We start from the raw sequence: 13,025 nt of genomic DNA, 5'->3' as shown, positions 1-13,025 counted from the left end.
CCATGCTATGAGATTCGTGCAGAGACCAGTTTCCGTAGTGTCAAGTAGTCGACGGGCTTGAATTTCGCCTGTCGTCATGACTGTCCATCTATACCTCGTTCCCCGTCATTCGTGCACCTTTAAGCCGAGGCCTTGACCTTGACCAGGGCCTTGCGCTGCTCAAATCGTCGCTGCTTCTTGAGGCGCATGACCTTGAAGCGGTCGAAGTCGGTGAGAGCCCGGCGGCGCTCGTTCTGCTCCTTGCGCTTGGCCCAGCTGCTCTCCTTCCACTTTGCGTCGATCTGGGCCTCCTCCCAGAACTTCTTCACGGTACCGGTACGGGCAGCACGGGGCAGCTTCTCGATGACGAAAGGAGCCAGCAGAGCGTCGGCCAGGGGGGATAGCTTGTCTGGGAACGGCGAGCTTTTCGTCTGAGGAGGGACCGTCGATCAGGACCTAGAGTAAACCTATGTCAATTCCCTGGTTCCATTTTTCTCGTCTTCTCCATTCGCGAATTCCGGTTCAACATACTCGCTTGTGGTCGATGATCTCGACGATAGTGGCCAGACGACCGGCGTAAGGGCCGTTACCCTGCAGGAGGATGACACGGCCAACCTCAACGAGGCGCCAGTTCGATGCGACAATGGTAGCGTCACCCATTTTTACGGTGTTCTAAATGGAGATCGAGAGTCAGTTCTGGGAGTTGGCGAAGCAGCAGGAAAATTGGCGCGGGCTGAATGGGTGAAATTGTGAAAACGTGCAGTCGCGGATGATGATTGGGGAATTATAAACGTACTGATTATGGTACCGGGGTGAAGTGTCGATTCGTGATGTTGTTGGCTTTCCTCCAAAGTCAGATGTTGTCTGGCTCTCAATCTTCAACCTGGAGATCTTCTAGTGTGGGAATAGAAATTCGTAACCCTAGCTAACCACACTGGAAAATGGCTGGCAGTGCGGGTCGCGTTAAAGTCGGTCGGATTTTTGAATTGCCGGTCCGCAGAGATTGAATTGACAAACACTCCACTTTTCACTCTTCTTTTTTTTCTCACTTGCACGTCAAAAGAGTCGAAGCTTATCTGATTGGACAGTCTCCTACAAAACCTTTTGCTGCAGGACTTTTTGGCAGGAAGCCTTCCCTTCTTTTCATCATCTCAACTGCAATAACATCTTGCAAGAGGGCGCAAGGTTCTCGACAAAGCCCTCAAACTGACCAAGGTAAGCTATTTCACTTGCTTGATGCATTGCTCTTTCTACTCCCGCTCGAATGATGAGGTAATTTGCGATTGATTCCGACCGATGGCGCCCTCGCCGGGGTTAGCTATATCGGCTGGTTATGTGATATTCAATTCTTACATATTCTGACAACACTTGCACCATATCACTTCTATGTTTCCACTGCTTCTTTGGCACTGAAGCTAACATAATTCAGAACAGGTGCAGCAAAAGTCCAGGCTTTGGTAGTTCTTTGGTACTCTGGCTTCGTACTGGTGCTATGCGATGTAACTTGAGTTGTGTCCTGTTACCACGGCAGCCTATCCAGCATGTCAATGTGGAGTCTCATGCGATGGCTTTAAAACTGTCGCCCATGAAGCATAAATGGCACCGAGTGATGTCAAGTTGGTGTTACATGTCAAGCCCCGTGGTGACTGTCGCAAGATCTCGTGTGGCCAACCTAAGATATATTCCCATAGTCAAATGCAAAGCCAATATAATGAACCAGATTGTCTTGATTCTTGAGTGTACCCTAACAAACCCCATCTTGATATTCGTTCGACACATTGAACTTCTGTATAGTTGAGTCTACATGTGGTATACGGAACTGCGCGATCCAGCCTGCCAGCGTCCTCCGTAGACAGCCACGCACGGATGAGCTAAGGTACCACTATAGAACACGGCGTGCCATTGTGAAAGATACCAGCCATTGGTTGTTGTAGCCGGCTGTTAGGTGCCCACGGCCCCTTAATGGTTGAAAGCGAGGATTGAATTCTAGCGTTTCATGGAAATTGCAAGGCTACCCTTGCATTGTCTATATGAAATAGCCTGGTTAGAAAACGTCACTCGGTTTCTACTGTTCGATATCGCTCCAGGAACCTTTGTGTCCATCAGTTGCCTACATGCAAGCAAGCATCGCATATCTGCTACGGTCTATCGGTCTAATAGCGCTTGGTCGATGCCCCTGTTGCCTGTGTGCTGTGTTGGCCAACCGCGTCAGCTGTAAACTAGGCAGGGGTAGTCACCCATTCTGATGCGGACGTAGTGGAGAGAGTCTGCGTCGCTAAAACACCGGGACGATGGCAAACCGCCCGCCGGCTATTCCAGGGGGTGTGGGGTGAGAGGACAGCAACCCGCCCAACTACCTAGGTAATAATTACCGTATGCTTGAGCAACAACCGAAGCCGAGTCGGTACTAGCCAGGCAAGGCGAGGAATATGTAAGCAATGGCCGCCGCCATCCCTTTATCGGCAGGACGTGCTCTTCGTAGGATTCAAAAGCAACGCGTTTCGACCGACTCTCCGAATCTCACCTCGGGTTTCCTTCAGAGAGGCCGGTAACTACACCTCCACCATTAGATTCTTTATCGAAGTACTTATACTCGACTTAGTAGTGGTTCCCGTCCAATCTCATGCCCAGTATCGTATACTCAAGCATCAGTTGTTACACGACATAGAGAGATCAGCAGATAAAGTGCTTAATCGGGTCATCCATCAGCCCTTCAATATGATATTCCACCCCCTCGTGGGTGCCCAAATTGCCATTTGGTAAGTATACCAATCAACGATACCCCAAGACAGGGAGAGAAAGACAGACTAATGAAATATACTAGATCCCCCAGCACCACGTCGATAGGCGAGTTCTGGAGCGAAGAGCAATATGGCCGCCAACCCGTTGCCAACTCGCGGAACCCCTTCGTATGTGGCGTCACGGGGAAGACGTACGCGACAAGCGAGATGCGGGAGCGGTACGAGCTGCTGGCCCGGTCTCTCGGCAAGTGCATGGGCTGGCGCGTGAACGAAGACACACCTTGGGATAAGGTGGTTTGCGTTTTCTCTTCCAACTCGGTGAGACCCTGCTTCGAACTTGCTGACGTGAGAAAAAGAGCGCTTGCTTACCGACATTGTCAACCAACAGATCGATTACATCATGTCCACCTTTGCCATCCACCGCCTGAACGGCATCGCCACGCCCGCCAACGCGGCTTACTCCTCGTCTGAGCTCGAGTTTCAGCTCCGGTCGTCGGGGGCCAAGGCGCTCATCACGTGCGTGCCGCTGCTGGACACGGCGCTCAAGGCGGCCAAGGCGGTGGGCATCGCCGCGGACCGCATCTTCATCATACAGACCGCCGGCTCCAGCCCCGAGAAGCTGTCGTACAAGACGCTCGACGAACTCATCGAGGAAGGGAGTTCCTTGTCCCCGCTCGAGGCGCCGGCGTGGACCAAGGGCCAGGGCGAGCGGCAAGTGGCCTTCATTAGCTTTTCGAGCGGGACATCAGGTTTGCCGGTTCGTCGTTCTCTTTCCTTGGCTTTCGAGCATGCCCCCCATATCATAGCTCCATGCAGAGCCAGATAGGTATGCCGTAGATGACTGACTCTCAAAACTCCTTCACAGAAAGGCGTTATGATTTCCCATCGCAATGTGATAGCGAACATGATGCAGCTCCGTTGGTTCGAGTCCGTCGGGCGGCGTCAGAAGGGAGTCGAGACTCAGGCCGCCTTAGGGGTCTTGCCTTTTAGTCACATCTATGGCCTGATCGTCGTGGCGCTGTCGAGCATCTACAGGGGTGATGAGGTCGTTGTCTTGCCCAAGTTCGAGCTCAAGGGATTATTGGATTGTATACAGCGATTCAAAGTCAATCAACTAAATTTAGTAAGTATAATTTCTCTCTCATTTCCAGTTGTTATAGTTTCTGTATGATGCTCTTCTGCTTGTTATTCCAAACATAAGGTTGAAATAAGCGTACGAACCGGGTGACGGAACTTACCCTAATTGATCAATACATCTACAGGTTCCACCAATCATCATTCAGCTTTTACGCAACCAGGCCCTCTGCCGCAAATACGACCTGGGCTCGGTGCGCTACGTTTATACGGGTGCGGCACCGCTTGGTACCGAGACGCACGAGGAAGTGCTCCAGGCGTTCCCCGGGTGGCAGATTGGGCAGGGCTATGGCATGACCGAGACGGCGACCGTCGTGCTCAGCACGGGCGAGAACGACATCCTAGTTGGGGCAGCCGGCTCCCTGGTCCCTAGCTGCGTAGCCAAGATCATAGACACGGATACGGGACGCCCGATCGCCGTGGCAGACCATGAGAATGGGGGCGAAGAGAAGCGCGGAGAGCTCCTACTCCAGAGCCCCAGTATATCTTTGGGCTACCTCAACAATGAGCGCGCCACCGCAGAAGCCTTCGTATGGGACGAAGACGGGCGCTGGATCCGTACTGGAGATGTCGCCGTGGTGCGACGCAGCAAGGCCGGTCACCAGCATTTCGCTATCGTGGACCGGATAAAAGAGCTGATCAAGGTCAAGGTAAGAAAGAACCGACTCATACCGGGAAAAAAGCAAGGATAAGCTGGCTGACAAACGAAAAAAAACAGGGTCACCAAGTCGCCCCTGCCGAGCTAGAAGCTCATCTACTTGCACATCCGTTCGTGGATGATTGCACCGTGATCCCTGTACCCGACGAGCGCGCCGGCGAGGTCCCGAAGGCGTTCGTGGTCAAGTCACCGGTCGCGGTGGCCGAGGGCCGATCGGACGAGGAGATCATGCAGGCGATCTGTAAACACGTCGAAGACCACAAGGCGCATTACAAGTGGCTCAAGGGCGGTGTCGCATTTCTCGATGTCGTACCGAAGAGCCCTAGCGGGAAGATCTTGCGCCGGGTGCTGCGGGATAAGGAACGGGAAGAGAGGAGAACCAATGGGCCAAAGTTGTAAAGATAGCGGCTGATAGATCGATAGGAAGTTAAACTGGCCCGGCGGTGATGAAGAGGCTTCTATGTACTGCATACAGTTGTAATTCGTCACTTGAATGTTCACTCAGAATGGAAATGAAATTGTTTTGGATGGTATCGTTCATTATCGTCATGCGCGTAATGTCGCAGAACTCCATCTCTGAAGCCTAGGCCTGATGGTAGAATAGCCTTTACGCCGTCATATGCCATGTGAATCCGTACCCTCATCGCCAAAGAAAATCAAGCCCATAATACGCTATTGCTTATTAAAACATCCCTTAGTTCTTCTTTCCAGGCATGTTGTTGCCCTTCTTCTTGGCGAGCATCTCTTCCTCCTCAGCCTGGATCTCAGCGTCGATCTCGGCGCCCCTTGAGGGCTTGTTGCCGTGGGCTCGGGCCTGTTGATTGTGTTAGTTCGTAGATTTGAATAATGCTGACTTGATGATTGACATACAGGGAGTGTGGGGTCCTCCTTGATTTGGCGGGTCTGGAGGCTGTCCTGCTCTTCGTCCTTGCGCTCCTCAGCGGCGAGACGGTTTGCGATAGAGCGCTCATCCTCTGCAGACATGGGATTAGTATACTCAAAAACACGTGGGGCTTTCCAAGGTGTGGGATGAATTATGCTTACTGGAGTCAGTGGCCAAGTGGGAGTTCTCTTTGCCCTCCTCGAAGCGCTCGTGCTCAGTGTTGCCAGGCATTGTGATGGTTGGTTGGTATCTCGTTGAAGATATGTGTGGTTGGTATGGTTTGGTATGGAAGAGGAGAGTAGTAGTCACTTGCGAGATTGTGTAGATGAAGATGGAGAGGTCGTGTGCTTGTATTCTGTCTGCGGACGTGCTACTGGGTTTTATGGTAGATGAAGGCCATGGAGGGGCAGGTTTGCCAAAGACAAACAACTACGTCATTCGTGCCGTTATTGAGAAACGAAACTTTCGTCAAGACCCCAAGGTCTTCGGTAAACCCACAATGGTGCCTGATATGACATCAAATCTGCAAAGTCTTTGGCCGATCTGGCGATTGAAGTGTGCTTAGAGAACAAAACGTCATAGATGACACTCGGCCGTCAATTGCCCGTTCTAAAAGTCCAGAGGCTGCCCGTTACTGTGGGACTTCTTGTGCTCTTGGCGCTTGACTGGGAGCCGCCTCCGAAGCTTTTAAGGTTGCGTTAGTCAGGTCCACTATCAGCTTATCGGCTCGCCAGCTGGAAGATTCCCGACGGCCCGTCACAAGCTGCCAGCCATTATCTTGAACTAGGTAGGCTCTCACTTCGCTACAGACGACATACCCAAAATTTCGGGACGGCGGGAGAGAGAGAGCTTCATATTGAAATCGCCAGCCAGAGCTTCTTATTCGGGGGACGACAGCCACCACCGCCATCATGTCCATGTTCAAGGCCAAGAAGCTGGACATTGGGTCCTTCGTCAATACCCATGTCATTCGCGACCACACCAAGCGAAAGACCTACGCACTATTTGAGCCCGAAAGGTACGTCGCGCCGCCGCGCCTCTGCTCCTTTGAAGCATCTTCTCCTTTGCCTACGATTCGTAATCAAACCAGAATCGCAGACTGACGACAGTGAATTGACACTGCACAACAGACAAGCGCTCCGCCACATCATCCGAAACACCACTCTCCCTCCGAGAACGCGGGCAGAAGCCCAGCTCCAGCTCACCCAGATGCACTGCTACACCCGACCTACACAGATCCGCGGCCGCTGTTTGATGGGCGGAAAGGGGCGTGGTATCTTCAGAGACTTCAAGCTGTCCAGAGTACGTCTTCCTTAGATACAAACGAGCAAACTACTTCATCGAAATGGAAGGGCACTAACACAATATGCGCAGTATAACTTCAGGATGCAGGCATTGGAAGGCAACCTTCCTGGTGTGAGGAAGGCAAGTTGGTAAAAGATAATTACGACGTCGCTGTACAATATTAGAAAACATGTATTCAGTAACTCGTCCCTCAAACTTTTGCGCAAAGGTGTGATAACATGTGTGTGTATGATATTGTCAGCGGTTGGAATGCTGGTATGCTTCAAACAGGTCTACAGGCTGCTTTTTACCACATTTTCACCCAGCCCTGACCATTTTGATAGAGAGAGCATCTGTTGTTTCAATCCTTGACGAAGAGACATGGTCAACAAACAAACGTTCAGGCCAAACGCAAACGGCAAGCTGCAGTAACTGCTACTGATGCCTTCGTTTGCATCTCTCAAACGTGAAAGTGTAAGTGAAGAAGCCCAGCTGCTTCAGAAGTTCTTCTTTCTCTCGCTGTCTGACCTGTTTTTGTTCCCAGCACGTTCCTTCCACGGAAGTAGTTGCCAAAACTGGTTGTTCATTGAGTTTGGCCGCCCTTTTCATTGCATAAACATATTCCGTTTTCATACACACACCTACACTCTCAGCCGCCTTGTTTCTACAGGCAACAGCTACTTTTCAGCAAGAAACATGTTTCGGCGACTGTGGTCCGGCCTACCCAAGGACCCTGACTTCCCTTCTGACCTGAAGGGGCTCGGGTAAGTTTCCCATCTGATTGGCGTAATGTTAACAGCCTGGCTTTGGACTCACTTGTGTCTAGGTACTTCATCAACGAGGAAGATGAGGTCCGATCCATTGAGAATCCAGACAACTATTACAAGTACTTCTTAACCAGGAACGAGCGCCACAATGAGCGCCAGCGATATGCATTCAACGGTGAGTCCGTGGTCAAATCCTCTGGAATCTGATATTTGATCCCTTTCTTTCTCCTTTAGTTGCACATGTGTGTGTGAGAGTAGGAAAAGAGGGCCGGAGTAGAGCTGTTCCAAGGGTAACACGACTGACTTGCAACTTGCAACCTATCCAGAGGCCCTCGAGAAAGAAGTCCACAGCCGCCTTGAAGCCCTCAGCCTGGAGAAGGTCCTCCTGCCTTTCGGCAGTATTTCCTCCTCAGAGCCCCACGTGCCCATATTCATGAGCACCGACCTGAAGACCAAGTCGCGCGTCGTCGTCGTCTTCGGCGAGACCATGCAGGATCTCGGCATGTTGGCGCACCGCGTGATTGGCGGGCCCGGCGGCGTCGACAAGGGTTCCCTTGTTTCCATCGTGCGTGCTCTTCAAGCACAGAAGTCGGGACCTGGGGACGACTCCGCCCCGGGCATTATCCTCGCCAACACGTCCCAGCTAGTCTGGTCCGCCGAGCTCAAGCGCGCCCTGTGTCAGGTCGCCGCCGAGGGCGCCCCCATGCCCAGCGCCGTCCACGGCGGCATGCTGATCACGGACGACAAAAACCGCGTGGCCGAGAACCGCACTGCCAAGGACCACGTCCGCTACATCTTTGAGAAGGTTGTCCCGGCCTGCACCCGCGTTGACGCCGCACTGGACATTATTGGCTTGGGAGACGGTGCCGATGTCGTCGAGGACTACCTGGACTGGGGCGTCACCTGGAGCCGGCTGCAGGGGCGTGTCCGCTGCTTCGCTATTCTTGGCGGGTTCAAGGCCGTGGACGAGTTGCAATGTGAATCATTCAAGGCATTCCTACGCGAGGTAAGTTCGTACATCTATATATAGTCACCATATTATATATAACTAAACAACCATATCACACCGAAACAGAAAGCCTGCGCCTGGGTCACCGCCTCAGACCCCTTGGGCACGCTTATCTCGGGCCCGGACGGCAACCCGCACACGACGACGTTCTCGCGGCACGGTTGCCCCGTCTACAGCAGCGGCGAGCCGTGCTACGTCGAGTGTCTGCTGATCAAGGCCCACACCGCCGTGCTCGACTGGCTCCAGGCCGTCGCCCTCACGCCCAGTGGCGACAGTGCGCATTACCGGAACCCAAGTCTCGAGTGCACCTACGCCGACGAGAAGTTGCCCAAATCACTCGACCCGGATTGGAGCCAGTGGCAGGACGCGTCCCTCGACCAGCAGCCGCCCATCGACTTTGGCGAGGCAGATCCGCGGGCGAATGTCAGCGGTGATGAAGAGGAGGAGGAAGCCCTTCAAAAGCGGGAAGTGGACGATGGCGAGAAGGATGAGGAGGAGTAGATGGGATAGCCAGACGAGCTGTTCACGAGCTGATGATTTCACGTTAGGATGAAAAGTCAGCTAGTGTCAAGATAGATAAACATTATTTCGTCTGCAATGGAAGACGCATTCTATAAAGAAACTGGCAAGCGCCTTCTGCTTGAATAAGAGCATGATTGACGAGTTTTTTTATTATCCTTCCTGATTACACAATATCGTCCAATTGAATTAATGACCCTTATTCCTCCCAATCATCCTATCACAACCCATAGCTTCTCAAAGAGTTCTACTAGGGGTAAGCAGGCGACTTATGTCTTGTCTCCCAAGTACCTCCTTCCATAGATTCCCAACTGTCGACGCAGTTTGGGTGAACGACTGGTTCCCAGACTTCGCTGGCACTGGACATTGGTCTTCCGCGCTGCTACATTTCCATTCTTCCAACTCGTAGTCTTCGTCCTTCTTAGTTTTCGCAGCACTCCATTTATTTGACTCTTTTCGCTGTTTCGACACACCCGTATCTTCTTCATCGGCAATGATGTATGACCTGCTGCGTCCATCGCCGCCCCAGGCATCCTCCTCCATCCTTGCCACGGATTGGATGAACTCCTGAGGAGTGGCCAGCACAGGCTGATCCAAGAAGACGGCTAGTGCTTCTGCCGTAGTCATTGATTCTCCAGTTGTTTCGTTGTTATATAATGGCGGCGACGATGATATAGGGGACGAGGGGGCGGAGAAGAGGGTTACAAGGGGCGATGGGGTCCATGTGGGATGATTTGTCCTTGTTGTCGAGGGCAATGACTGCTGCTCTCCCTCTTCTTGTTGCGGGTGGTCCTCTCTTCTGTCCTCATCCGGCTTATCCTCCTCCTCCCTCTTCTTCTCGTCGCCACCCTCCTTTCCGTCATCGCCAGGGTCTGCGGAAGAGTTCCCCGCGGCATCACCCTCAACATTATCTCGACTTGACGATGGTGCCGACAGGTGAAAAAGCTGCTGTATCTTCTGAGTTTGTTGTTGGGGTCTAGGGTGTTGGCACAGCGATGACGACGACAGCCGACGATGGGTTTGATCCTGATGTAGCTGCTGCGACTGCATCAGCCATGAGGAAGGGTTCCGAGGCAGCGGAAATTGTGAATACGTCCTGATGTCTCCGCCAGCCACAGTCAAAACAGCAGGCGATGGCGAGCCAGGGGACGTTGCTCTCTTTGTCGTGGGTGCTTGTGGCGGGTCCTTATTCGCAAGAGTCTTTATTTGGGTCATCATGACCGGCAGCGTTTCCGTTCTCGAGCTCGCTTTGGCTTTCTGGCTCGAGTTGTAGGCCTTTGGGGCGGTGCTTGCGAATTGAGTCAAGGAGGCAGGCATTTCGGATAGTTAGGGTCGGTTAGGCTTCGTTCGAAGTAAAGCGTAAGACAGTAGTCTTTGTATGTCTCGACAGTCGTCGTTGGCCTTAAATGTATACCCAGCGCCATTCTTCCACTATATTTCGGAGATCTCTTACTCGTAATAAAGCTCGCCCCTTTATGGAACCTCGATATCATACTCGAAAAACCGCTTCTACCCAAAAGCTTAAGGAATTCTGGAAAAACTCCGATAGCCTTAAAAATTATAATCATATAAACTCCGCGGGCAAGACGCGCACGTAACAGGGGATTGATAAAGTCTATAGGTATCATAAAAACGTGGTTGACTTCGTTGGTTGCAATCGCTATACTACCTACTACCGCTATACTGCCACTCCTAAGTGAGGGCATACATATACACTTTTGTTTGTAGTGACCAAGTGATATGAAAGAGGACAAGCACAAAAAACTACGTGATCATGCCCAGAACAACGATCCAAGGCCAAACTTGGGAGCCTCGAGGACATCCAATATCTCCTGAGCCCTCCGGGTCCGTTCCTTGACCACCTTCTCCTCGGCGGTCCATCTGCCAACCTCATTTTCGGGTCGGGTCTGACCTTCACCCCAGAGACCAAACCAGCCAGACTTAGTGGTGGTCGCACCAACACCAGCAGATTTCTGCTGCTTCTCTCTCTCCTCCTTCGCGAGACGAGCCACCATGGTGGACCAGTTCTCAAGACCCGTGTTCAGGCACTCTTTACATGTTTTCTTGGCGGCCTCGTCCTGAGACTCGGCGCCGAGTTTGTGCAGCTGCTCTTCAGCAAGGTCGACCGCTTCGCGGGTCCACGCCAGCCCATCCTCTCGCCCGGAGGACCCTTTAGTGGTATAAATAATCTCGCCGATGTAGAGGTTCAAGCCAGCTTCCTCGCATAGCTCTTTGGCGTCCCGGAGCGGAGGCGCCTCGCCGTCAGGCGGCGGAGCGGGGTAGGCTGGAGGAGCAGCAAGGCGCTTGGCGGCTCCGAGAACGTTGGAGACTGCCCATGGCGACGCCGTCAGTCCGTCGCCCTCGATTGGCCCAGAAGACGACGCACCGGGAGTTGGGAGAGAGCGGCGAGCTCGAAGAATAGAGATAAGAATTGGAAGAGCGGAAGAGACATCGTCATTTCGCGCTTTGTGGGCGGCGATGGCCGTGAGTGTGGTGAGAATATTGGCCGAGGGGTGACGGGTATCTTGTAGGATGAAAGTCTGGGGATTATAAGGGAGTACGGATGGCAAGGTGTTTTCGGAGGCCAGCTGTAAAGCCCACTCGTACATCTTGGCTGATGCATCCGGAAGGCCCTTGAAGTCTAGCCAGGAGCCGTAGTCCAAGGCAGCATCCAATTTTTGTTTGTTAGTAAAGCCCTTGGTGGTAAGAATCTTCATGTAAAACGTCTCAGGTGCCTCGTATGCGGCCTCACAGTCCTTCTCGTGCGGAGCACTTGGTGAGCCTGGAGGTATGGGCTTAGGGTTCGGGTTCGATGGCCCGAAGACTTGTTCCGCAGGAAAAACGATGTGTCGCTGTGTGTCCACTAAGTGGTTGTCGAGCTTCTCTGCCGCCTTCGCGCAGAGCATCAGAACCTCGTAGTAGCCTCTTCTCCACGGCTCGCTCTTCACAGTGATGTCCTTTCCCGCATTGCCGACACCGTCGATCCAGATACCGCCATCCAGCAGCTCTTGCAAGTCGGCGCCGTCTGTCGCCGGGTCTTCCAGCCGCTCCAGCACATTCTTGGCGAGGTTGCCGATTTGTACCCAGTTGGGCTGCGGGGTGTCTGTCCGGTCGGGGCCCCATTTCAGAAGCCGAAACCGCAGTCTCGTGATAAATCCCCATTCGTGAGGACTCGGGTATCTCCTCTCCAACCACTCCTGCTGAACACTCCAATAACCAACCAGCAGGCAGGCGATGATGGCCCAGGTGTATACGATATATTTAGCTCCCAGGAAGAGCTCGTAGGTCAGCCATCGCTTCCGTTCGGTCGTAAGGTATCGCCATTGCTTGTTCCGGGCCAGGGGGTTGGATAGAAAAGGAAGTTGTGGCCGTGATATCGTGGTCAAGTGGCTTTGGCGCACAAGCAGTCGTGCTACTGAGGGTCCCTTCGTTTGCAGTGATCGGGCAAGGACAAGCCGCCGCGCTGCCAACCGTGACTGCATCATGGCTCTCGGTCGCTAAAAGCCCGCGCACGGGGCGACGATAGTGTATAGGGTTGATGCTCGGTGGATGGAAACCAGTCCCTCAGATTGGAACCTGAATGCATGGCCGTTAGAGCTCTTTCGGTCGCTTGTCGGCCAGCGATACGGAGCATACCTGTTTCAGTTGAATCATGACAGTTCGGATGGTCATGATCTGTGATGGCTCATCATCAACATGTATCAATTGACAAGGCGTTCTCTATCTGATGACGAGAATGAGCTTGATTGACTGCAATCGAGAGGCTACCAATTGCTTGCTTACTTAATCCTAAAAGGCGTTGAAGCTTCTTCACTACTACCAACTACCACCGGAATGGTCCGTGCTCAGGCGACGATACATACATATACGTACCATGACCCGGGCCTTAGAAAGACTAGAGAGAATACAGTCGCCGATGCTGCAGACGCAGATGGGGCTCGGCTACATACGTAGCTCCGCTTTCTTACATTGATCGACGGTAGTGAAGTGACTACGTGCAGTGCTCTAAACGGGATCTGGTCACTCGCTGTTCATTGTTCAGTTGATGCAA

The 13,025-nt window shown here is 52.8% G+C and overlaps 7 protein-coding genes across 7 annotated transcripts; 3 read left to right on the top strand and 4 right to left on the bottom strand.

Moving 5' to 3' along the window:
* Positions 1-119: 119 nt before the first annotated feature.
* Positions 120-639, bottom strand: PG998_012524 (60S ribosomal protein eL14; the record flags this gene model as incomplete). Its single annotated transcript, XM_066879340.1, has 2 exons — positions 120-410; positions 511-639. The coding sequence occupies 2 exons, from the start codon at positions 637-639 to the stop codon at positions 120-122; spliced, it is 420 nt and encodes a 139-aa protein (XP_066725724.1).
* Positions 640-2,697: 2,058 nt separating this feature from the next.
* Positions 2,698-4,911, top strand: PG998_012523 (Acyl-CoA ligase; the record flags this gene model as incomplete). The annotated part of the gene is made up of 6 exons (XM_066879339.1): positions 2,698-2,738; positions 2,813-3,014; positions 3,079-3,477; positions 3,586-3,843; positions 3,983-4,504; positions 4,573-4,911. 6 exons carry the CDS (start codon positions 2,698-2,700, stop codon positions 4,909-4,911), a joined length of 1,761 nt encoding a protein of 586 aa, XP_066725723.1.
* Positions 4,912-5,206: 295 nt separating this feature from the next.
* Positions 5,207-5,626, bottom strand: PG998_012522 (uncharacterized protein; the record flags this gene model as incomplete). The annotated part of the gene is made up of 3 exons (XM_066879338.1): positions 5,207-5,326; positions 5,383-5,486; positions 5,557-5,626. 3 exons carry the CDS (start codon positions 5,624-5,626, stop codon positions 5,207-5,209), a joined length of 294 nt encoding a protein of 97 aa, XP_066725722.1.
* A 638-nt stretch (positions 5,627-6,264) lies between these two features.
* On the top strand, positions 6,265-6,848 carry PG998_012521 (mitochondrial 37S ribosomal uS14m domain-containing protein; the record flags this gene model as incomplete). Its single annotated transcript, XM_066879337.1, has 3 exons — positions 6,265-6,413; positions 6,526-6,697; positions 6,770-6,848. Coding segments are annotated over 3 exons (384 nt in total), but the record flags the coding sequence as incomplete, so codon positions are not given.
* A 527-nt stretch (positions 6,849-7,375) lies between these two features.
* PG998_012520 (arb2 domain-containing protein) lies at positions 7,376-8,956 on the top strand (the record flags this gene model as incomplete). Its single annotated transcript, XM_066879336.1, has 4 exons — positions 7,376-7,443; positions 7,506-7,621; positions 7,773-8,452; positions 8,522-8,956. The coding sequence occupies 4 exons, from the start codon at positions 7,376-7,378 to the stop codon at positions 8,954-8,956; spliced, it is 1,299 nt and encodes a 432-aa protein (XP_066725720.1).
* Positions 8,957-9,194: 238 nt separating this feature from the next.
* On the bottom strand, positions 9,195-10,291 carry PG998_012519 (uncharacterized protein; the record flags this gene model as incomplete). The annotated part of the gene is made up of 2 exons (XM_066879335.1): positions 9,195-9,221; positions 9,266-10,291. 2 exons carry the CDS (start codon positions 10,289-10,291, stop codon positions 9,195-9,197), a joined length of 1,053 nt encoding a protein of 350 aa, XP_066725719.1.
* A 455-nt stretch (positions 10,292-10,746) lies between these two features.
* On the bottom strand, positions 10,747-12,459 carry PG998_012518 (uncharacterized protein; the record flags this gene model as incomplete). Its single annotated transcript, XM_066879334.1, has 1 exon — positions 10,747-12,459. One exon carries the CDS (start codon positions 12,457-12,459, stop codon positions 10,747-10,749), a length of 1,713 nt encoding a protein of 570 aa, XP_066725718.1.
* Positions 12,460-13,025: the final 566 nt, after the last annotated feature.

Source organism: Apiospora kogelbergensis (genome assembly GCF_038363985.1).
Source record: "Apiospora kogelbergensis strain CBS 113332 chromosome Unknown utg000008l_segment0_segment0, whole genome shotgun sequence".
NCBI classification, from domain to species: Eukaryota; Fungi; Ascomycota; class Sordariomycetes; order Amphisphaeriales; family Apiosporaceae; genus Apiospora; species Apiospora kogelbergensis.
Note: the sequence above shows the minus strand (reverse complement) of the source record. Positions and strands in the feature narration are given on the sequence as shown.